The 24973-nt window shown below is 36.9% G+C and overlaps 2 protein-coding genes across 6 annotated transcripts in view; both read right to left on the reverse strand.

Moving 5' to 3' along the window:
• deaf1 (DEAF1 transcription factor) overlaps nt 1–8626 on the reverse strand; it is a 24981-nt gene extending 16355 nt beyond the window's left edge. For all 5 annotated transcript variants that reach the window (XR_003595165.1, XR_003595164.1, XR_003595166.1 and 2 more), the window contains exons 1-11: nt 8217–8626; nt 7071–7168; nt 6207–6333; nt 5965–6114; nt 5175–5314; nt 4929–4994; nt 3869–3913; nt 2848–2971; nt 2094–2228; nt 1516–1808; nt 9–107 (exon numbers count right to left, since the gene is read on the reverse strand). Coding sequence is in view for 1 of the 5 variants with exons in the window: in XM_028014879.1 (XP_027870680.1) it covers nt 9–107; nt 1516–1808; nt 2094–2228; nt 2848–2971; nt 3869–3913; nt 4929–4994; nt 5175–5314; nt 5965–6114; nt 6207–6333; nt 7071–7168; nt 8217–8412 (1473 nt within the window). In the remaining 4 variants the exon portion in view is untranslated. The remainder of the gene's footprint in view (nt 1–8; nt 108–1515; nt 1809–2093; nt 2229–2847; nt 2972–3868; nt 3914–4928; nt 4995–5174; nt 5315–5964; nt 6115–6206; nt 6334–7070; nt 7169–8216) is intronic.
• A 2311-nt stretch (nt 8627–10937) lies between these two features.
• On the reverse strand, nt 10938–19338 carry bet1l (Bet1 golgi vesicular membrane trafficking protein-like). The gene is made up of 4 exons (XM_028014943.1): nt 19239–19338; nt 14714–14799; nt 14151–14207; nt 10938–14036 (listed from the first exon to the last, which is right to left on the reverse strand). Exons 1-4 carry the CDS (start codon nt 19255–19257, stop codon nt 13869–13871), a joined length of 330 nt encoding a protein of 109 aa, XP_027870744.1. The 5' UTR covers nt 19258–19338; the 3' UTR covers nt 10938–13868.
• Nucleotides 19339–24973: the final 5635 nt, after the last annotated feature.

Here is a 24973-nt window from a genome sequence, read left to right on the forward strand (position 1 = left end):
TGTCATACGTTGATGATGATCTCTGTGATGTCAGAGCTCCTTTTGGCCTCAGAGTCATCTGGTTGTTGAAACGAGATCTGGTTCTGGAATGGCTGACCCAACCCACACTGCACACCAAAACACACACGTTCAGGCTTCATTATCCATGCTATCCGGTGCCTTACGTGTATCCGAGAGTGTAACCGAGAGTGTTGCGATCACTTTAATAAGCCTACAACTTTTGCCCAAGTTTTATTTTGGTGTACAAGCATTCAAACTTACTGCAAACCGAACACAAACCATGTTAGTGTTTTCCGCCACAAAGTTCTTCCGATTATGAAATCGAAAAAATTGAATCTTTTGTCACATTAAAACCACAAAATTAAAATTTTTTAATTGTGATTTTCTGTAATAACACAAAGTAGTGCAAATTTCTAGGGCTGCAGCTACCGATTATTTTAGTAAATAATAGCTAAAGTAAAAGTAAGAAATTGGCATATTCTGCAGATTTTGTCATTTAACCACTTCAGATTATTTTTCTGCAGTATTAGGAATACATATGAAAATGTAAATAAACAAATAAAGTAAAAAAAAATGTAGGCAATAAAATAAACATTTTAAAATGAAATAACACATCATTCCTTTACTGCATACTAAAGGAAGCATCTGCTGCTAAAAAACACATCTACATGACCTTTCTGTTCATTGACTTCACGTCAATACGGTGAAGGGCTGCTCTAGTGTTTATTTTTTAGGATAAGCAGTTAATAACTGCATAAACAAGGTTCCTAATAAAAGATTTTTTTTACAGAATTTGAACCAGGTGAACTGCGACAGACTGGCGACCTGTCCAGGGTGTACTCTGCCTCTCGCCCGGAACGTTAGCTGGAGATAGGCACCAGCATCGCTCCTGACCCCACAAGAGTGTTAGAAAATGAATAAATTGATCAGGTGAAGCTAAAACTGCTACTTGAGGAGTTGTGAATAGATTATATTTACAGACAAAGAGGATTCTTTTTTATCTTAAATGCAAAATGTATATATATTTTGTCCATTTTTGGCTTAATTACTGCCGTTCTTTCAGCAAGCTGGATGCTTTGGAGTTTGTATACTTCATTTAACTATAAATTGATTGCACAATTAAGTACTCAGTTATTTCAATAAGTGATTAATCATGATTAATCTTATTAATTGTTTCAGCTCTACAAGTGTTTGTAAAGTGAGTTGAAAATAATCAATGGCTTATGACTTTTAATAAATAAAAAGCAAAAATTCTTAAATTAGAAGTAGGTCTGAACATTGATTACTTTCTAACTCATGTACAATCTGTTCTTATTTAGGAAGTCTCTGTTTACTTACCAGGTGATTTCTGAAGGCTATTGGGTTACTAAGCCAAATCAAAGGGACTATATGACTATATTTATTTAAATTAAAACAATGAATCATTTTCCTTCTCCTTCACAGTTATGTGATCCGGTCTAAGTAGTTTGAGCTTTTCTATCTGATTCTTAGAGTTTCTGGTTGAGTTGGCCTCACCTCCTTCCTGCTCCCCTGACCTTTGACCCCTGCTGGCTCCCCAGCACCGTTTTTGGCCTGTTCTATCAGGGCCTTCAGCTGCTGCACGTTGCTCATCAGCGTGTTCGCCAGTTCCTCCAGGTATACCCAGGTGTTCTTCTCTCCTTCATTCACGGCCGAACATGCGTCCCCTACAGGCGCCACTTCCAGCCCCGCCACCAGCGTTGCCGACGGTGATGATGCCGCGGAGCCCACTGCTACTTTGGCTTGGATGGGCTGAGGAGCAACAGCCAGAGCTGGCAGTGCTGTTAGCACTGGAAGAAAGACGCAGGCAGACTGACATCTCAGGGAAAGCTGTACTTTAACTAGACCAGCTTGTTTAAAAAACAGGATTATACTCTGTATTAGCATGCTCATCACATTAGGTGATTTCTTGTATTGTATAAATTCTCAAACAGCAAAAAAGTGACAACTAGTTATTCTCATAGTACTCTGAAAATAACATGGTCCCATTTTGATTAAAAAACACCTGATGCTTATTGCCTTCATTTGGAAAAGAACAAACCAGGTGAAGTTAGTGTCTCACTGACAGAGCGTACCTGTGGTGCTGGCAAACACGTCGCTCTGTGCTGACCCATCTGAGATGATGGCGGCCGAGGCAGCGTCGCTTGTTGGCGTACGGTCAAAGGTCAACGTGTTGGAGGTAGCAAACTGCCCCGACGGGGACACCGTGACTGTCAGAGAGAGAAAATAGCAGGATTGGCCAATCATACGATAGTTTTTGGTAACCATGTAAAAAAATAAAAGGTCTATCCTGAATGTGAAGACCAGACTGAGGCCTCAGGAACACAATCTTTTTTTTTTCTTGTAGCGCTGGTAGAGAGAACATTATTTTTCTGTTCTGGTGGAGTATGTTTAGACTTTCCGTAGTATGATGCCATGTTGTTGTGAAACTCGCTTCATGGTGGACAGTGGAACTGCTGATCAAGCATCTTTCAGGTTATGATGGATGCTGAATTATTCCTGAATATTGGAACCGATTGTTTTTCCTCTGACAGTGACAGTTTGGGTCAGATAGTTAAAACTTGAACAGGATATTGATCCTACACATAGCCTGGTTTTGGAGTGGAAAAGCAGGCTAACATTGTGGAATGGTCTGACTAAATACATTTTGAGCACAACCAGAAGCTTAAGACATCAGAGGTATGTGGTCTGACCTAAAACTGGTCTAAAGCTAGACATAAATATGATAATCCTAATGAGCTGCCATTATAGCAGTGCCTAAACATTAGCATGAACCAGTTCAAAGTTCATTTTTTCTGAGTCACAAGGAAGCTGATTTCTGTGACATACACGTGGTTCCTGGAGTCAGCTGGATATTCTTCAGGGGGCTGAGATCCTTCTTTACTGGAACAACTGGGAGCTCGTTGTCCTTCTTCCGTCTTTTGTAAGGAACAAAGAGACGGACAGGGCCGGTCTGGAAAAAAAAATGGAAAAAAACAAGCAGCTGTGGATTAAATGAGTGCTGATGAGATTTTTGAGACAACTACCACTTTAGATTATCTTACTTCTTGCAATACTGTACTGTTAAACTGTGACTTGTGGTAGATTTGAGCCCTAAACTAACAAAAACACACACAAATAAGTAAGTGGAAAATATAGAAAAGTAAAAGCATTAGAAGGAAGGGGCTTCCAGAGTAGAATTACAAGGCTTGGCAGCAGGGGATAAATCTGTAAATCAGGACTCTGTCACAGCAATCACATGTTGAAACTTATAATCATAAACTCCACAGAAACATTCAGCTGGAACAAACTTCAAGTGATTTTTCAGACACATCCTTCCATGTTTTATTCCTTCTGAGGTCAGAGGAGGGGTTACCTCCAATTAGGATCAAAACTGAGTTTTCTAGCAATTCAAGTATTATTTTCTGTAAGTCTGTAAATCTTCACATATGGTGAAGATTTTTTTACAATTATGATTAGGTATGACCTGCAGGGCATTTTAAAATGAATTACTTTCAAACGTATAATAAATAGTGACAAAAAAGTAGATTCTGTATTTGTAGAAAGTTCTTTTCCCTGATAATCACAGAGGGAATGTGGAGGGATATTTGTTTTTTAGCTGAGCTGTACAGGATATTGGTTCTCATTTACAGGATAAATGAGATGTAAAGCTGTTTCAAATTAAAATTATTATTATTAATTTATTCATTATTAATATCCCTGCAAATGAAATCATTTCTATGTCAGAAAACGTAAGATTTTAATACTGATGTGAGCTCTTTTAAGAGCTACTGAAAGGAATTCACCCAGAAATGGACAACAGGTTAAATACACATGCTAAACATGCAAAAAATAAACAATAAACACTTACCATGGTGATATTTTCTGGTGTAACAGAGTCCCCATCCTTTGGTGACTGGAAAAGAAGCAATGCATATCAATAAATGCATAAATATGAGAAAATCTTAATTCTGCCACTTGAACATGTGATACAATAGTTCAGCTCACCCAACGTTATGCTGGATCTTTGGATAAATAATGAGTTCATAATTTAATTCCTATGTTAATCAATACGTTAGAAGAGTGGGGTCATGTTGAGAGGTACAATCTGCCCTCTAGATGCTACATTGTCAAACATTTCATTCTTTGTTTGGGTTTTTTTTTTTTTTTTTCAATAAACTTTATGTGCATTGGCCTGTCACGATAACAAACTTTACTTGATGATAAATTGCCCCAGAAATTATTGTGATAAATTATAATATTGCTATCTTGAGACCATTTTGAAGAAATATATAGAGAATTGCATAACAATGCAAGTACACCCTCTCAAGGATGAGTAAACTTTAATAACGAACGAACACTTCTCACTGGAAGATATGTTAAATATTATCCAAATAAAACACATTAACCTAAAACAATAAATAAAAAATGAAATAAAATCTACTTACAACTGAAACCATAAAAAATTAATTGTGAAGTTTGTAAACAAAATTGACTTTCAAAGAACTACCAAGTTTATTTATCATATGATTAATTGATTAAACTAATCAGCTAATCTGAATTGTTTTTCATTGTGTTTGGGTCAAAAATACACTTCTATAAGACAAAATGAAAAACATGGGTTTATTTGAGTCAGTCAGGTGTAATTAGATTTAAGTTTAGGTTTTAATCTGAACTACTTAACACTTTGGGGGGGGGGGGGGGGGGGGGGGGCTCAAAGACAAAATAAAATCTTTGGGTTTATTTTAGTCCATCAAAACCACAACCAAGAGATTCTGTATTGCACAGTTTCACTGCTAATGTCTGTGGAACGGTTATATGGTCCTTTTTAAGATGGTTTACTTCACAATAAAAGCCTCAAACAAAGATACAGGGGTGCAGATTTTTTGTTGTTGGTGAACTGGCATGTGTTGAATCCTACAGACACTCACATGTGTCAGGTCATCACAGCAGGCGGCACAGGTACAGGAAGCAGCATGAGGGTTCAGAATATGCTCCTAAAACACACACACACACACACCCCACACACACACACACACACAAAGAAACAGAGGAGGGAAAGATGTACTCCAGCTTTCTGTTTAGAATCTGTATGAAATAGTAAAACACACCATGAAACCATGAAAGTGTTCAGTACAGTTGCAGTCCTACAGTGTAGCTGTTGCACAGTTCAGTACCTGTATGAGGCAAAGCAGAGGTCGGCCAGCGTATCTGATGCTCCTCTTCCAGTCTTTGCTGCTCGCTCTTCCCGCCAAAGCTTCAAACTCAGTCGGAGCAAACCACTGCTGGTTGTGTTTGATACAACGACCTTTGCCCCCTAAACGATGCACAACTATTTTAGCATAGAAAATGTCAGGAATAACGCAAACAAGACTGTTTGCTGTTAATGAATATTGAGCAAACTATCGATATATAAAAGTCTGCTGTTTAAACTAACATGACCAAAGAGCGTGGGGAAAAAAAACAAAAATACAAAAAAATATTCAGTTGCCTAAACTTTATATTATAGATCCTTTGAGGAAAATAGGCAAGTTAAAACCAATTGGAAATTTAGCAATGAATTATATGAATAAATAGTGAATAAACACAGAGAAACATGGAACATGGAAACAGACTCAGATTGTTATTTCAATAGAGAATTACAGTTGGTGCCACAGGCTTCAGCAGCTTTTAATCACCAATACCTAACCATTGTGCTCTGCAAACCCAGGACTAAAACATATTGAACTTGGTAGGGATGCACTGATATGAAGATTTGGGCCAATATCAATATCCGATATTAATACTGACAGAATATGGAATCAGATATTGGAAAATGAAAAAGATGCCAGTATTTTATTAAAAAAGTTACTTGTTTTTAATATTAAATTCAGAAAGTTGAGCCCTAGTTATACATAGAGGCAGGTAGACGCAATAGATTTGTGCTGATACCACAAGACAGAAGACAGAATTTTCACAAGATGTCACCTGATCCCAGCCGGTTCTTGTACAAGACTCCACTCGTATTCCTGCAGCGGACCGGCAGCTCATTGTTGTACACCGATGGGTCCCAGTTGTATTTGGAGCAAGAGTCTTTGTCCTGCAGCGGAGTCAGAGGAGTGGGTGGAGTCTGAGGGCCTGACAGACGCACACAGAGGGATATAAATCATTTGTGATCATTTTTCACTTGCTGATAAAAAGCATCGTCCTGCCAGGACAGTACAGCACACCGGATGTGATGGTGGCGGCAGATTTGAGGCCCGTTGCTTCCACGATGCTGCCATCAGTGTGAACAACAATCAGGGTGGCCTTCTGGGTACTGAGCCCTTCGCCCAGCTGCAAAGTGGTCCTGCCACTCTGTAAGCACACACAAACAGTCAAATACGGAAACAATAACATGCTGTAAATGATATTAATTTCCCATACAATACAGATATCTGAGGTTTAGCATCGGCCGATGGTGAACCGATACAGAAAAAAAAGTACTGAACTGATTTAAAATGTTTGTTGTTTTTTTAACAGATATAAATGTACTGGACTACAAACATATTTGATAACTCTGCACTAGTACAGTACTCTTAAATGCACCAAAGGATTCACAAGCTTGGTCAAACATGAAAAAACAACACAACTTTCATTTGTTCTGTCAATCAATTAGGAGTAGAAGAGCCAATGTAAAATAAATAAAGAAACTGAAAGTGACAAAAACAATAGGTTGACTACTTTGGTCAAACACGTAAAAAATAAACTGCAACAAATCTTTCAAATGGTTCAGAAAGTGCAATTAGGAATTATAAATATAGTGTAGAATAAATAATAAAGCAGAGCACAAAGCATAGAATTAGAATGAATAGATCCACCCTTATAGGTCGGGCACATTGTCACCGATATAGAATTTCTTTCAATACAGATAATGTTGGATTGGTGCATTTTTGAATTCCTAGACAAATTATTTTTCACAAGTCCTACAACAATATATATGATGTCAAAATAAATTATGTGAAAGTGAACTTTCACTTTTATTCCTCCATAAAGTCACCTTACAAATCAGACATGAGTCCATGGAGAAATTTGAGCAGTGAGGTGTTATTTACCAGAACGTGCTCAGGAAGGCTTGCTGACGTAGCTACTGTGGTGGTGAAAACATTGTCTTCTGCAGCCTGAACATCCGCCACGGTCACTGCAGCCACCTCTGATCAGCCCCAAAAGATAAAAATCACTGAGGTCCAAGAAAAACTACAACAAATTATTTCTGTGAATAAGACAGGACTGTGAAATGAAGTCAGACCAGTTTCACAGCTGAAAGTATGGCACACAATAAAAGCTTGTATTTAAATTCCTCTATGTTGATGAACTTAAGATTGCAAACTTGGAGTGAACCAACCAATTTCCTTAATTTTGGACGATCAGCCAATACTTGCTTGGGAAACCGACCATATCCACCGATCTTATCTGCCTCCGGAAAGTTAGACACAATTGGCCTTCTGTTTGCTAAACTTTATATTTATATGTGAGAGCACTATCTCATGTGCACCTAAAATAAGTTTGTATCGTTGGGTATTGTTCAATGTTTTTCAATAAAGTAAGATGGGAACACTGAAGGTTTATCGTGACCTCACAATGGGTACACTCTTTTTTGAGTGAATTGATGACACAATTAAAAACTTCCATGATTTTTTAAACAATTAAAATGAACATTTTTAGCAACCAAAGTTACTAAAACTAATAAGTCAGTATCCATTTATTTCAAGTTCTTTGATTATTTCATTGTGTATTGCAAGATAGAAATAAATTAAATTAGTCTGACGTCTTCTTTTGTAAGTCATTGTAGATTAAATGCAATATTTTTGGTGGGTGGGGGCCACACTACAACTGAGGCAGCCTCCACAATATATTTTCAATATTGACATTTTTTACTTATAGCTTCGGGGTTACATTTTTGAGTAATATCTGTATTTTGTATCATTATTTATATTAATAAATATTTCTTACAGGAAAATGAAAGAACATTGGATAAATCACTGAGACTCTTAAAATTACTTCAGGAACATACTTGAATGAAATTGGGTCCAAATATCAACCACAAAGTTTCGGTGGTTGTTTAAAAATGCAGAATACTCCTGTGATTTTATGTGAGATATGCCAATAAAAAGTAATACATTCGTTGGGCTTGTTATGCTAACTATCTCTAACCCTCTGTTAACCCTCCTGAACAGCCATGGCCTCCTGCCGCTGCCTACCTGCGAATGCCGCTTCGGCCTCGTCTGAGTTCGGGAGGTGCTCGGCTCTCATGTCAATGTTTCGCGGTTCCGCTATCACAGACATCGGAGCGACTTCGGCCTCCGACTCCGTATCCGAGCCCACTCCCTCCACCGACCCACCGATGGGCGGTTCATCCAGCCCGAGTGCCTTCGTGGCCGAGGCTGCCTCGTCCATTCTTCCGCGGAACGACAAGAACCGAATAGGGCCGAGCGGCCGCGGAACAAAGAAACAGATCCGAGGTTCCCGGAGCCTCGAACAAAGCGACGCACAAATAACGGAACTCGTAAGTTAAATTTTCTGAAATAAACTATAACTGTATTTACCAGAAACTCAGGAAAACTCTTACAAAATTCGAGCTGACCCGGAAAATTAAAGGGCAATCGTAATTTCTTTTTATTTCAAACCTACGGCAAGCGATAAACCGGAAAATGCCGAACGGGTACGAATTGACCCGATGAGAATCCGGCCAAAAATAGCAATTTTGCACGCGTATTTCATACTTAAGCGATGTTGAAAATACCCATGCTTTGTTCTCCAACTCATTGATAATTGTCAAAAAATCTGTGTTTTTTACTTCTATTAATTTTTATGTTTCAGTTTCATGGTGTTTCAGAGCAGACTCCTTGTTTGCACTTCCACAGGGCTGCCTGTGGTGGAACACTATTCATACTGAATTACAAAATCATTCATAAAATAAAAAAAACTATGTTGGCTGCAACAAATTTACCAGAATAGAACACAATATGAACTTTGTCAGCCCTAACCCTGAGCCCTTTCACTGAATACACAGCAAATCCAGCAGACCCAAATTAACTGTCAGATATGATTTCAACAATTTTAAAGTGTCTATATGGGTCCACACCAGGAAGTGTTCATTTAATTATTTTTGGAGAGTTGATACCTTAACTCTAATTAAGTGTCAAATATCAAATCTGCTGGAGTTAATCATTTAATACTTACTAACACAAATTCAGTGTTAGATCTTAATATGAACTCTCACAGAGTATTTTTAACTTCATAAGAGTTATTTGTAATTAATATTAAATAGGTATTTTATTGCTTTGAACTTCTAAAAAATCTTTGGAAAATAAACATTTAATAAAGAGGCAATGATTTTCTCAAATGCATTTATTTCAAAACGTGCACCATAATTACAAAACATATAACAACATGGAATAATGTGCATGTTTCACATGTCGCTTTCATTCACATATTGCTTATCAAAAGGTCTGACATATCAGCTGTGCAATACAAAATGGAGTATGCTTAATACATTTTTCTTCAATACAATATGCATGAAATTGTTCAATGTACAAGGTGGAGAAAGTAAAGCAAGCAGTTCATGTAATATGAGAGTAAATGTTCTTTAAACAGATACATTGCCGGATATTACAGTACATAACAGACCAACCTGATATTCAGATCCATCACTTCTTACCCAGTTTATGTTTCTGTTGATAAGAGTTTGGGCCTCTCTGCACTCCCCCAAAGAGCTGTCCACTCACTAACACAGATTGTCTTCGGGTTGTTGGGCTGTTTGGCCGGGGACATCACCGTACTCCTCCACTGCATTGGACAGTCTTCAGTCTCCCAGTACGATAGCCAGTGTTGGTCTCTGGACCATAACAAACAAACAACATAACAATAAAAATGGAACGAAGGAATATATTTTTACTACAACTCTAACAACTAGCCTCAATTACAGAAATGTGGAGTTTCAGAGATATTAACACTTACATAATCATTTTTGGAGCTTGAATCTTCGAAGAATCCATGGAGAACTCGGGAGGGGGAGGTTGACCCTGACGACTGGCGATTCATCCGCAACCATACTGATCCTAATATATCAGGGGTGCCCAAAGTCGTTCCTCAAGGGCAGGTGTTACACCGATGCGTCGGCGCATGTGTCAAGCCCATAACCAAAACCCCGTCTGTGTCTGTGCGTGTCTTGCTTTCAGCAAGTCACGTGACCGATACAGGAAGTGTTTGGAAATATCACTGGCGCGCAAAACTGTGTTTATAAGGAAGCGAATCTGTCAGCGGAATGCATTTGCCAAAGGATTTCTTGATCTTTTACGGTACAAACGAAAGGCATACGAAAGGTTTCGTAATTTGGGACCATTTTGATCTTACGTCAGAAAATAAGGCATTGGTTATCACTTCGTTGTTGTTTCATCCGGTTCTTTTCAGTTTCTACTCTATCTGAATCCAAATTCAGCTGAAATTGACTCTTAGTTTACTTTCATGTTATGTTCTGCAGGTTAAGTGTTGTATATGTTTCTCCTTTTAAATCATGCATTTCATAATTGTATTCTTAAATTACCCTCCATAAATAAAAATCTTTAGACAGAAAAAAGGAAAATAAAGACAAACCCGCTGTAAATAAATAAAAAAAGACATTTCCATCAAAACACATCCATAAAGATATGCGTACAAAATAAATATAAAAGAAAAAATTAAATTTATATGGACAATATACAGTGTCACTAAACTCTGTTTTATTTAAATAATTTCACCTCCTCGATGCTGAGCCTTTATAGTGCCAGGCATCAGAATCAAGTCGCAGATACACTCAGGTATACAGCCATTCTACAAATTACTGTTGCTTTTTATAAACTATTTCATGAGAATGTATTGTTTACTTCATCTTTTCTACATCAGGAGAAGTTGTGCCAAAAAACGGAACAGGCTAAATTTCAAATTGTTGGAAAAACTTTTTTTTTTTTTTTATGAAAATTTGTGTGGGGGTCGGGGGGAACAGTCCACAAGCATCCTCATTTCAAACACGTTCACTTTCATTTTCATCACTTGGTACATGTTCACATTATTTATTGACTGTATCGAAGAATATCAAATATATTTAGAATTTAACTGAAGATATAACATAATACAATATACAATAAAATACAATGACTTAAATCTTATTGTATAGACTAGGTCATCAAATCAGTCTGTCAACTACGTTAAATGCTGGGATTTTTAACGTGCAGCAGGTGTCAGTATTCAGTGACACAGTATGGACACAGTATCAATACAGTTTTGCTTTGGGTCGAAACGATACATGACTCCTCATTTACCCATCACTAACTAACACCGAGCCGTGTGGCGACGTGATGTATATTATACAGCTTGATCTCTACTCAAAATAATAGTTATAAACCAACTCAGAAAAAATTACTTACCAAGTGCACCGAGTTAAGAAGTCAAGAGTTACTGATTCCATTTTAACACCTCTAGATTTGATATGGAAATACTTTGTTTTAACACTGGATTTTAACTACTAATAATATACACCCCAGAGTTACATAAACAGAATGTGACTCTATTAGAGTAAAATTAAGTCTACTACCACCAAAACATTTAACACTTTTGAATTTGCTCTGTACATGACATTATCCATTCACATCCGCTTATAATACACTTAAAACAAACCAGCTCTATTTAAACTCCATGGAAAACCATGTAAGCATTTTCCTTTAACAGGAGACAACATAAAAATAACTGCAAAATAAATCACTTGCAGGTAATATTTACAACAAATTCTTTTAAATCTGTGATTAAGACATTAAGAGTTTTTGCCATGAAGGACTTTTTTGTAGTGCAGCAGAACTTTCTGGTATAGTGAGTTAAAAACAGTAAAAAGAAAAAAGTGGAGGCTTTTGATCAGTTTCAATATTTTCTACTTACTTATATGTCTGTGGTTGTGCTCTTTATATTATTCAGACAAGTTACTGAACGGTAACAAAGTGCTCACTGTTCTCCTTAATGTGTTCTATGTGCTTCAGTTATGCCACCAAAACAACCAATGAAACAAAATATCAAAGCACTTTCCCTGAAAACAACTTAGAACATCTTGAACATTTTATGCTCAATATCTAAATGAACCACAGTAATTAATTTTGCTATAATGCATTTGAGCATTGTAAAACATCTGAAAAGTTAACATTATATCCCTGAAGAAACAATCAAGTTATTAGTGAGAAACATTTATTTACTGGTAGAGTAATTCATTTAGGTAATCTGATAGCAGGAAGGAATTGAAAGCAGACAGTATGTTACACAGTGCATTAAACATATTGAGAAAAATCCGTTTGAATTTCATCCATATTAAATTAAGCATTACACATCAAGAGTTTCCTATTAGACTGTATCAATTTATCAGAAAAAGTTTCAAATCTAACCCTTTCAGCTTTTTTTCCTCAACACTTAGGGTCTAAAAAAGAAGACTGTGTTGTAATTTGCTAATGATGAATATTGCTCAATCAGTAAATAAAAGTCTGCTGTTAAAACTAACACATGCCCAAAGAACCTGGAAACTTGGGGGAGAGTTGGAAAATACAAAAAAAATCCAGTTCTCTAAACTTTCTATTATGGATGCTTAGAAAAAAATTAAGCTAAAAACCAACTGGAAATTTAACGATGGGTGATATTAATAATTGGTGAAGTAAACACAGTAAAACATAAAAACAAGAACATGGAAATTACAATATGGTAACACTTAGTATCTTGTGAGTATTTTTTCTGATAGGAATGATAAATTAATTTGTAGAGCTATTTAGTTTATCAATGGCTCTTAAACACACCAGCCTAGTTCTCTTGTGACTCCACTAACAAGTACTAATCAGCCTGACACAATCATAAAAGGATTAAACTGAACAGAATGCATTGCTTTTTTCCTTGTTTTTAAAAACCCAGTTTGAAATACATAAATCAAATCAAACAAAATACTGTTTTTTAAGCCGCTATTACTTTATGAGCTCACAAACCTTTTTTTTCCCCAAAAAAGAAATGACCTTTTCACGAGAAAACAAGAATTTTTGTGACCAGCATTAAATGGTGTTTACTGAAGATAAATTTGTTAGGAAAGGAATCAAGTTTTCATATTGCCAGGAAGTTATTCAATCAATTCATCTGTTCATTTTTTCAAAGCAATATAAAGACCAAAAACATCCCTGATTATTATTTCTATAACTTGGGATTAAAAAAAAGTGAATCAGCAAACTAACAGACACCTGACCGTATGATCATAAAGGTTTTACTGCTCTGGTTGCATCCCATCCTAGTGTGTTGTAGCTGTGATCACATGTTCAGTAACCCAACCTTATTGTTACACCCACCCTACTGGCTGTTTTGGCTCCATGACTAGCACTTTGTAAATTCAGTCTGCTTACTTAAATCTGAGGTAAACCAGAAGCATGATGGCATTGGGTCAACCATTCTGTTTAGAAGCTTCTCAAACAATCACAAGGCGTAAACATCATATAGAACCTGGACTGAAAGCATGACCTAGCAGGGCTGGAGGTAACAGTTAGTTGTTCCTCCTTGATGTGTTTGAATGAAACTTTCCTTCTGCTCCACTTTGGAATCACTCACCTCCTGGAAGCATCGGCATGTTGACATGTTCCCTGCTCTTTAGCATAACAACACTCACTATAGTTTCCCCAAATGAGATAGCAAATACCAGCTGCTGTACATCAGTTCAGCTAAACATACACATATATACATCCGATTTCTTTTTATCAAAAAGGTGTTTTCTTAGCATGAGGACCTTAGAGGCTACTCAAGCCTATCAGCTAAGGTTTGTCAGTCTGAGTTTCACATCAACACAGGTTGACGATGTTCTCCTGAAATCAGGTCTGGATCCTGGAAACCAGGTAATAGAGAAGAAAGAAGGCCAGAACCAGCCCTCCGGAGACGTAGCAGAGGAGACGTCGATTGTCTTTGCCAGATCGGACCATCGTGGAAAACCGCTTTACACTGCCGCTCAACAGGCCCGTTGCACTCATGAAGTTTGAGTCCTGAAAGACAAAGAGGGAGAAGACAATTACAGATTTAGTTTCTTTCAACACACACCTGCAATAAGACCTAGAGGTCCGCAAGAACCGCTTACATCAGAGGCAAGACAGACTCACCATGTTGTCTAAGTAGTCATTCTGATCGTCCACCTCTCTGTCGATGTCATAAGCCAGCTGTCAGAGAAAGATTCAATTAGTATGACAAAGTTTGGAACTGCTCCTTATATCAAACTGTATGTCCATAAAAGTCACAAAGCTTTCTTAATTGGAAAAAAAATTCTAAACCTCTAAGTTTGGAGAAAAAATTTACTTAAAAGGATAGCGTTATGTATTTTCCAGGCACATAGTATTATTTTATAACATGATCAAGTAACCATGTTACCCTTCAGATGCTATAAAAAATTTAAGGATTAAAGGATTTCTCAAACATGCATGAAAGAATCAAGGCAACATTCCAAATATGTTTTTGATGAGGGTAAACATTATAACATGATGTAAAGCTCAAAAAAGTCAACTTTACATAATACTGCCCCTTTAATACAAATGGAAGAAGGAAGTAGCACCTGTGGCTAGAATCTCAAAATAACAAGCAGGTAGGTAGACAACTGACTACCATCACTGATAATCAGACCGGTAGAAATAAGCTTCTTACATACAAATCGGTATGTAAGGTTACATACCGATTTCAGTCGGGAGACTTTGCTGGCCAAGTTATCAGTCAGTCGTTTGTTTTCAGCATCCAGCATGCTGTCGACAGAGCCATGACCTGAAGACACACAGACACAAACGACCAGGCCAGTGTTAAATGTTTACAAGTTGGAATTTAAAATCAAGATTTTTGTTAAGCGCCTCCCCACCCACAGTATGTTTTTATTTTTGACAGTTTAAAGACTTTTAAAAAAATCCTATACCTGTAAGTTTGGAGACATAATGGACTGACGATCCATTATGTCTACTGAGTAACTAACATTGCATTTCTCCTGTAAATCAGTTCTCTAGTAGATTCAAATTACAGTCAAATTACATTCATGTTATTGTTAAACATGGCAGTTTTTATTTTGAAAAGAGTGAATGATTTTTTTTTAAAGAAACAAACATTAATTTAAGACTTTATATTTCATTCTCATTATATGAAGAAAATGGTAGGACTTAACAGAACTTCTTTTAAGCAAGTGAAATAAAACTTTATCCAGTGATTTATTTTTTTAAGGTCTCTCTTGTGCCTCTGGTGCTTTTACACCCACTGTCCAGGTTACCCAGTTTCACTTCAAACACACTATACAGAAAGCTTCCTTACAGCTAATCTTGACTGATTTCAGTCAACTACTGAAATTCCTGTTAAAGATACACTTCCTTTCTTGACAAAGGAGGTAGCATAAAAACTAGAATGAACGTTTTTATTTTAGATCCATCGCAAAACTATAACGGGACAATTTTTGGCTTTAAATTCATTTCTACAGGGTTGTTTACTGCAAAACATCAAAGCCTTTGTAGAAATGCCTACAAGAACTACGACACGAGGAATGAAAAAATGACAAAAAAGCGCATTGAGAAAATGATAAAAGAACAAATGTACAAACTTACGGTCTAACTGAAGGACTAAGACTTTGGATCTGAAATCTGGGCTCATCTAAGTCTTGCTAAGGCCTAAAACTGACATTATTAAATCTAAGAATTTTACTTTTTACATAACCCAGCTTATACATATATATATATATATATATATACATACAGTAAAGAACAAAAGTTTGGACACACCTTCTAATTCAATTGGTTTTCTTTATTTTCATGACTATTTATAAGGCAAGAAATCCCACTTATTAACCTGACAGGACAGGTTGACCTATGAAGTGAAAACCATTTCAGGTGACGACCTCTTGAAGCTCATTAAGAAAATGCAGAGTGTGTGCAAAGCAGTAATCACAGCAAAAGGTTGCTACTTTGAAGAAACTAGAATATAAGGGCTATTTTCAGTTGTTTTACATTTTTTTGTTTAGTGCATATTTCCACATGTGTTATTCATAGTTTTGATGCCTTCAGTGTGAATCTACAATGTCAATAGTCATGAAAATAAAGGAAACTCATTGAATTAAAAGGTGTGTCCAAACTTTTGGTCTATACTTTATATATACTATATATACAGTATATATGGGTCATTGACATATAAGCATTTCCACCAGGCTAAATTAAAAAATTTTAAAATATGTATATCCATTGTAATTACTAGAACATGTGAAATGTTGTGCACACAGAAATCATAATTTAACATTAAAATTAGACCCTTTCAGAGGTTTATTATCAATATAATTTGACTGTGGTATTAAAAAATGTCATGTGGTGCGACCGTAAAATAATTTGTCGTAAAATAAGGTATTTTCCATGATGTATTAAACATTTGTTTTATAAATTTCCATTTATTTAAGGTGTTTAAAAACAGAGTTTTTACATTTCTTTGTATTTTTCTGGCAATTATGACACTTTTTTCTCCCAAAGAACTGTGAAATTCCATTTATAATTGACTTGATCACTGTTTTTCTTCACCATTTCATCAAACTGTGATAAAAAATAAATAAATCTTCAATCACTTGAAGATACTGTATTAGTGATTAATATTTATGCTCCAGATACTGTATATTCTATTTTGAATTCAATACATTTACTTTTTTAATAGGTCGCACCACATGATTTATGGTCGCACCAAATTATTTATACAAATATGTAGGCCAGGAAACAGGTCATAATCCTTTTAAAACATAAAAATAAAATTACAAGTAGGAACAGTACATTACTAAAAACACCACAAATAAAACACCATTTAATTTGCATAAAAATTAATGCAGTAATCAACTTCGTAATAGGTATTTCAATCATATCCTTAATAAAATCTGAAAGTACAGGAGATTACTTTAATTTTCTAATTTTATTTTAGAAAATGAATAAAGACAGACATTTTCAATCTCCCAAATGTAAATAAATTAACAAAAATGTAATAATAAATAAATAAATCAGCTAATTATGATCGGTGGCCGATCGATCGGCACACAACTACATGTCCATGTGAACAAAGGGAAATGCTTATTTTCAAGCAGTTTTTAGAACCAGGTATTTGTGAACTTTGCCCAGTCTTGGCTGTTCAACCTGGAACTGAATGAGGTTGCTGCTGGTTCCGGATCTGATGAGCATGTGATCATGTGAACAAGTTCTTGTCAGACTGTCGCATGGTGCTGACTTGGACTTTTTCTCCCACATCCTGAAGTACCTGGCCCACACATGGTACTTCATCATAGCTCACAGCTTGATGACAGTGGCATCTAGCTAGATAGATCAAAACAATAAATGACAAAATACATGCCGTACCTACTCCCCTAATGTTACATGTTCAATTGTATTTTTATCATAATATTGTTCAAAAAAATACAAAAATTGTACAAAAATCTATTCTGGAAATAATAATACTAAGTACTGTTTTTGCATTTGAGTCTTGAATTCAAAAATAAAAGCACTAAAAGCACATATACTATCCTTCAAGAACATAAATGTATCATTACAATGGTCCCACCAAATGATATTTTCATGTTCAGTAATTAGTAACACGTAAATAATTTACCTCCTTAAAAAAACAAGCTAACTTCCCACACAAGGCAAATATGAAATTCATAATCAAAACAGAAAATTGTAGGAATATTTAAATATTAATAGTTTTTTTTAGTTCATACCACCTGATACCCAAATATAGCAACTACAGTACATACCTACTGCTAAAAGTGGCACTTTTTATGAAATTTCAGAAAAATTAACAAACCTCTTTGATGTATCCAAGGACTGTTTGCAGACTGTTGGATGATGTAACATCTTGTTTTTAACTGGATTTCAAAATATAAGTTCAAAAATGGGAATTTCTTGATGGTCGCACCACGATATTTTGTTAAATGGACATTTTCGGAAAAGTTTGTTTAAATGTTACAATGGAATTATAACTAAAAATGCTTTCAAAGTTTGCACAGGATGAAGAAAAGACTTTGAAAATCATGCCAAACAGGAAAAAAAAAAATTTGAACAGATTTAATGTAATTTTTAAGAAATTTTAAAGCAGTAATTGAGTTCGGACAGTCGCACAGCATGACATTTTGACCTTTTAAAGACCAAAAAAATGGCCAAGAAAAACAGCTTTTGAAAGATAAAAGAAGGTGTGTATGTGGAAGATATATTGCATATTTGTGGTTTCTTTTTATTAGCTTGAACCATTTTTTTAACTATAAAAAGTAGAGCTGGTGTTATAGATTAACTGGTGGCTGAATTAACTGGTGGAGGCATCTGGGAGACGCAGATGTGACTTAAATTTTATTAAATATGATGACACCAACCTCATTGTTTAGCGACACTTGCTGTTGGTAATGTCGCTAACAAAATGAAGAAAGTTCAGAAACAGTGCGGCTGCATTGCAGGATCTGAGCCAAAAACACACACTAGGCTAGAAGTGTTAAGCAACTCACATTACAGGTAGTAGAGAGTTAATTACCATGTTTTTCTGATCAGTGCTGGTTACAAAAAGCAGAAATCTTCCACTTAGGTTTACATTGTGGCTGTCTCATGTTGATTTCATGAGATGAAATTAATTTATTCTGGTGAACCTGAATGTGAATGGGATTGTCGTGTTACTCATTGATCTGGTTTTGCTCAATTGCAGTGTTTTCGAAGCGAACTCAACGCTGCTCTGTAGAAACTTGTTTTGAAATATAATTTTCACATGCAACATTAAACATATTTGCTTCAAATGGGATTTATAGTATAGTTTTGCTAACGGCTTTGTCACACAAGTAGCATTTTTCAACAGGCATCAACACAGCCACCTACAATTTAGAAACATCTGCAACCAGTTAATTTGGCAACCAGTTAATCTATAACACCGGACAAAAAAATGGGCGTCACGTTATTGATATATATATATATATATATATATATATATATATAGCTCAGTATAGACACGTTCAGTCTACTCTTTGTTAGAAACTTGTAAAGTTACTAGCTTCGCAAGTTTAAGGCTAGTTTAGATGAATTAATCGCAGTTGTCATCCCGTACGGTGGAGTTCGAACTAAGCCACCACCACGACGTTGCATTTAGGCAATAAGAGAGTTATATGATTGATAAACATAACGAACAGCTTAATCTCAGAAAGTGAATACGTGTCTAAAAACAAACTGTACCTCTGTTCCAGTCCGCCATGTTGCTTCCTGACGTCACGATCAGCTGTTCAGATGCACGTGACCACCTTTTTTCGTCAATTACAGACGTCCGCCATATTGTGAGTGGCAGAAAAATAAGGTTATTTACGCAACGTTTTCTTCATCATCCTCTCACAAGCAGAGGTGGACAGAGTACCCAAAAATGGTACTCCAGTAAGAGTGGCACTGCTACTGCATCGTATTTTTTACTCAAATAAAAGTAAAAAGTAGCCATCCAAGAAATTACTCAAGTAAGAGTAAAAGAAGTATAGAATAGAATAGAATAGAATTACTTTATTCATCCCAGCAGGGAAATTACTTCGCAGTTACAGCATAGAGACAAGACACACAACAACCACCACTGAGTAGCAATTGTAGACAAAATAAAAATAAAATATAACATGCTGTCAATATAAAAATCAACTTATAGCAGTCCTTGCAAAGATTCAAAAAAATGCAGATACAGTATGTATATGTAAATATATGTACAGCAAGTGTGCCACAGTGCAGTTGTGCAAAATTGGACTGATTAGTGCAGAACAATGATTTAGCTTTTATTATACAGTGAGATGGCATGTGGCAGGAAGGATTTCCTGTATCTGTCCCTACGACAGCGGAGCCGGAGCAGCCTATGTGAGAAGGTGCTCCGCTGTCTGTCCACTATGTGGTGGAGAGGGTGCTGTTTATTGTCCATAATAGACAGAACCTTCTTCAGTATTTTGTAAAAAAAAAAATAAATCTACATAGGTACTTTGCAACTGATGCAATTATCGATCTTTTAATATTTCAAAATTAATGAGATAAAAATTAATATAAATTTATTTATATTTAATTACAGACTCTGCAATGAGTGAGTGCAATAATGAGTAGAGGGACTCTACTCATTATTATGAAGTGTTGTGCACTGACGATATCTGACCACAGGGAGGCAGCACATATACACGTGCAGTGGGCATATGACCCACCAGCCATGCTGAATTTCAACTCCAAACATATGCATTATTAAGGAGGAAATTTATTAGGTTAGCTTAAAATTTGGAAAAAGCATGGCTCTCTTTTCCTCCTGTTAGCCCGGGTCCCGAGCGGATGTCGTCACGGCTGGACAGCAGACGGCGAGGCTCGATGACGTCACAGAGATATAGAGTTTAATTCAATAGAAAACACCGTATGAATTTAACAAGAAAACTTCAGAGTACAAAGAAGTACATTCTTTACCTGAGACAAAAGAATTAAAAGAAAAGAACAAAGGCGCCTTTGGAGACAGCTGGTTGCTTAAAAGCAAAACAGGGCAGTTGTCTGAATTCTTATTGTTGCGCATTCCCTTTTCTAGTGAAGGCGTTTCTCTTTGTTAATATATGCAAATAGGGCGTACCCCTGTTTTGACCAACCAAGAGCTACCTTGGAAAAACTTAGACCTTCCCCTGAGTTTTAATGACAAATATCAAGAGTCATTTTAGTTATTAAAGTTATAAGTTATTTTCACAAAACCTATCTTGCTCCTCTGCAGTCAGCTTCTCCAAAGATTTGAATCTTTGCCTTATCACAAACAATAATGAGATAGAAGTCTTTTTCAACCTGTGAAACATAACATTCAAATCATTCCCTTTTGATTCCGATATTGTCATAGTTAGTACATTTTCAAATACATTCCATTTACTAGATTAGTACTTGTAGCTTGGGTAATATACTTTAATCTAACATACTATTGCTACCAATATTAAAAAGGTGTATCAGAAATTAAACCTAAGTGTTCCCAAGATTCCTAAGCTGTGATCAACTCCAGATGCAACTCTGAGCTCCTGGGAAACCCCCAACCTCTGACCTGTGAGCCGAGGAAGATATTCTTTATGGCCTACTAATTTAAAGCCTTTCAAGAGCATAGTATTTTATGGCTGCTCTAAGTTACAGCCCTGCCAGGAGAATGTTTATCTCTGATCTTTTACCTTGCATCAGCTTGTCCAAATAGGAATGTTGATCTACTTAAACGCACATGGCATTAGCTTAACTATATTAAACAATCAAAAAATAGCCATATTTCCTTAACAGCATTCATATTCATATTCAGAGTGAATCAAACAGACTTCAGTCCACTCAGCGCATCTGCTACTACGGTGAGCAATCCTCCAGCTGACGCAGACAGTAACTCCTGGTATGGAGGTCATCATCTAATGTGGAAGGAAAACTTTAGACAGCCTTGTAGGATGTAAAAGCAGAAGAAAACTAAAACATGTGAAGTGAAAGAATGATATCCCTTTGTATGTGTGTGTCTGTGCATGCGTGTGTCCCTGTGTGTTCAGTTAATCCCCCTGTATCACTATGTGCTGTAATCCACCTGTGTGTGTTTGTGTGTGTTGTGCCACCTGACATGAGCTTGCTCCTCTGGGTAGGTATTGGATGGAGGGGGATGTGAGGTTTGTGTGTAACAAACAGAAGCCACTGTAAAGAAGAAGAAGTGCTGATGCAGTCAGAGCGTTGGGAATAGAACAGGCAGTATTTTAACTCAGCCTGGGTCAGAGTGTTTCTATGAGTTTGGAGCACCAGTGGTAGATTGCTCTGTCTACTGCCTGCTTGGCACTTGAATTCTTAAATTTTTCTCTGAAACTGCTCTGGTGTTTTCCATGCTCATCCCAGCTGTAGGAAACTTCCACTGCTTGCAGTAGACATATTGATGCTGATATGAGTGAGGTGGAAGCTCCAACAGGTTTACATGCTGTGTGCGCAGACACCTGTGCATCCCTCTCAGCAGGAGGAGCTGCAGGAGCAGCCACAGCCTCTCTGGAGCTCTCTGAAGCCACAGATTGTCTAATTAGATTAGGCAAGGCTTTCCACAGATAATCATTTAGCCAGCTCTGTTCTGTTTTGTGAGCTCTTTTTTGTCCTCCTGTTTTCCTGCGATGGAGCGCTGCTTGTGTCTGTCAGCTCGCTGAAGGTCAGAATAAATTTCTCTTCAGTTTGATGAGTGAAGCTGTGGTCTGCAGACTGATGGGTTATGGGCTGGTTCTGGAGCTGTGATTGTCACGCTGCTCATAGTAATCGGACTCCCACTAATACCTGCTGCTGCTGCTAACCGGAGGCGATGGGGGAAGTTTGTGTGAGTAAAGCCTTTCTTCTTCTCAGGCTTGTAAAGAAAGAAGACATTGCTTTTTTGTTGCTTACAACAGACAGTTAGCTGTTTGTAAATCCTCAAAAGAAATACATTAATGTGATTTTATGTACTTTAACTGATTAGCAGACAATGTAGTAAAAAATAAATTGCAGTTCCTGAAGTGAGATGATTTAGGAATCCTGATATGTTTTGTTCTGGAATTGTTGTTTGATAAAACCATGGATGGTGACCATTAGATTCCTCCACTAATTTGACAGCCATGACTTAGGGTCAGGCTCACTGTGGCTCAGTTGTTCCTCTCTCCTTCAGCTTTGAACAGGCTGCCTCTGCTTCGTTCAGATTAAGCCCGGCTGACTGATTGACACAGCAGCTTACAGTTGAAGGCGCCGAGGTCACAACCTGAGGGAAACAAACATAAAGACACTCAGTCAGAGACATGAAGCTAAGAACTATTTGAACTGAATTTAAACTGAATTGAACATAAATGGCTTTGGGAAATGCCTTAGTAATTGTATGGAACCTTAGTACTTGTATGGTGTAGTATTTGTATGGAACCAAAGTCCATTACACACACACACTACAGTCATTCACCCATTCATGTGCACACTCACACAGTGATAGTGGCAGTCTGACAGAAGCAAGGATAGACCGGACCCTCTGACCACCACCTTTTTTTGCAATTGAAAAAAAAGGTGAATCTGGTTGGATTCAGTGTGAAAGTTTTTATTGCTTAGAGACACTTTAAATCTGAGAAAAGGCAAAGAAATGGTTTGCTTAATCTGAGAAAAGGCAAATTAAGCAAACCATTTCTTTGTTTAGTCTTCCTTGCTGCCTTTACCTTCCTCCATATCTTCCAACTGTGCACAATAATTATCTTTGTCTTGACCAAGGACACAATGACAGAGGTGGGTTTAGTGGGGATTGAACCAGCAACCGGCCGATTGTGGGTGAACTCCTACCACCGTCGCCACCATCGCCTCGTAGAATATCAAGTGTCATCTGTAAGACATCTGATCAATGGTTCCCCAGAACTGGTTAAAAATGTATCCCATTTGGGTTTATTCCTGCCATCCAGGAGGCACGTCACGTTTCTCTTATAACGTGAAGGAAATTTCTCCTGTGCCATATCAGCCCAAGCTGGCTCAGGGAACATGTGCAAACACCTCCCAGCCTTGACAGACGGTGCTTTGATACGAGTGCACACTGTCAGTGAGTGACCTCTAGATGAGAGAGACCAAAGCCCTCTCCCACCCAGATCCCTGTTTTGCATCACTGAGTTTATTCTGATCTCTGACCACTGTGAGATTCAACATCACGGATAAAGTTAGATAGATTGGTTTCACCTCCTTTTTTCCTTCTTCCCCCATCCTTTGGGAGCTGGTTAGACTATCAGAAATGACAAAGAATTTGGGTTTAGAAGAAAACAATTCTAGAGAAGCTGTTAGAACTGTAATTGTCTGAATGCTAAGCAGCTGAAGGTTGATTTATTATCAGTGGTGTACAAGCTTTTTCAGACTGTCTTTAGTTGATAAAAAGTACTTCATTAAAAGTATCGTTCAGGGTAAATACCAGCCCTAAAGTTACAGTATGTAGCTTCTCAAAAGAATATTTTTTACATATTTGTTGAAACTGTCACATTCAGCAACACGTACACCAGTTTGACTGACAGCACTAAGACACTCCCCCTCACTGTGGGAGGAGGAGTGTTTTTGGTGGGGATGCATTACTTCAGATGACAGCAGTATCTCAGGGAGGAGGTTGAGGAGCTAGGTCTTTTCACAGATTATCTGTCTCATATTATGCTGTCATGATAAGGCGATGTACAAATGACTGTATCCGCCTATGGCCCTGAATTTTAACTAGGGCTAACTTCCTGTTTGAGCTGTAATGCTTAAGTTTTGAAGGGACCATTTTCTGTTTAACTGATGTGTAAATGCAGTTTAACGGCAGTCAAAAGAGAAGATAATTTGTAAAGGACCTTATAAAATGTATTTTGTTAACAGCAGCCCTTTTATAGAGGCATAAGGTATGTTTAGGATGTAAATAAGTAATTTTTAAAAAATATTGTGTAAATTAAACTATGCATTTGCTTAATTAGATGTAAAAACTAAAGTTATTTTAAGTTGCAAACATTATTTTAAGTTAAGAGGGTTTATTGCAGTTTAAACAAAAAATATATATCAGTAAAGTGTCATCCTTCATTAGAGGGAGAATGCTACAACTTCTATGGCCCGACTTGATAACACATTTTGCTTCTTTATCAGCCATTTTCTCTAATCCCCTTGGTTTTCTGTTAAACTTTGGACAACAGTGATCTTCAGAAACATAATGAACAGCAGTGACGTAGTCAAGACCGCCTAACCCTAAACCAAGTCGAGACCATGACCAAGGGAAGTTGAGACCAAGTCAAGACCAAGACCAGCGCCCCGCACTACGACACAATAAAATGTCAAATATGATCAAAATTGCTTCTCCAATTGATCTGAAAGATCCACATTCTCGTAAAAACACCTAGATATTAAATGCTTAGAGCTGAAATAAATTATAATTGTCAAATCAAACTCTTCTTTTATCTGCTTGAACATTATTTTATTTGACCTAGTGTATTATA

Source organism: Xiphophorus couchianus, chromosome 4 (genome assembly GCF_001444195.1).
Source record: "Xiphophorus couchianus chromosome 4, X_couchianus-1.0, whole genome shotgun sequence".
NCBI classification, from domain to species: domain Eukaryota; kingdom Metazoa; phylum Chordata; class Actinopteri; order Cyprinodontiformes; family Poeciliidae; genus Xiphophorus; species Xiphophorus couchianus.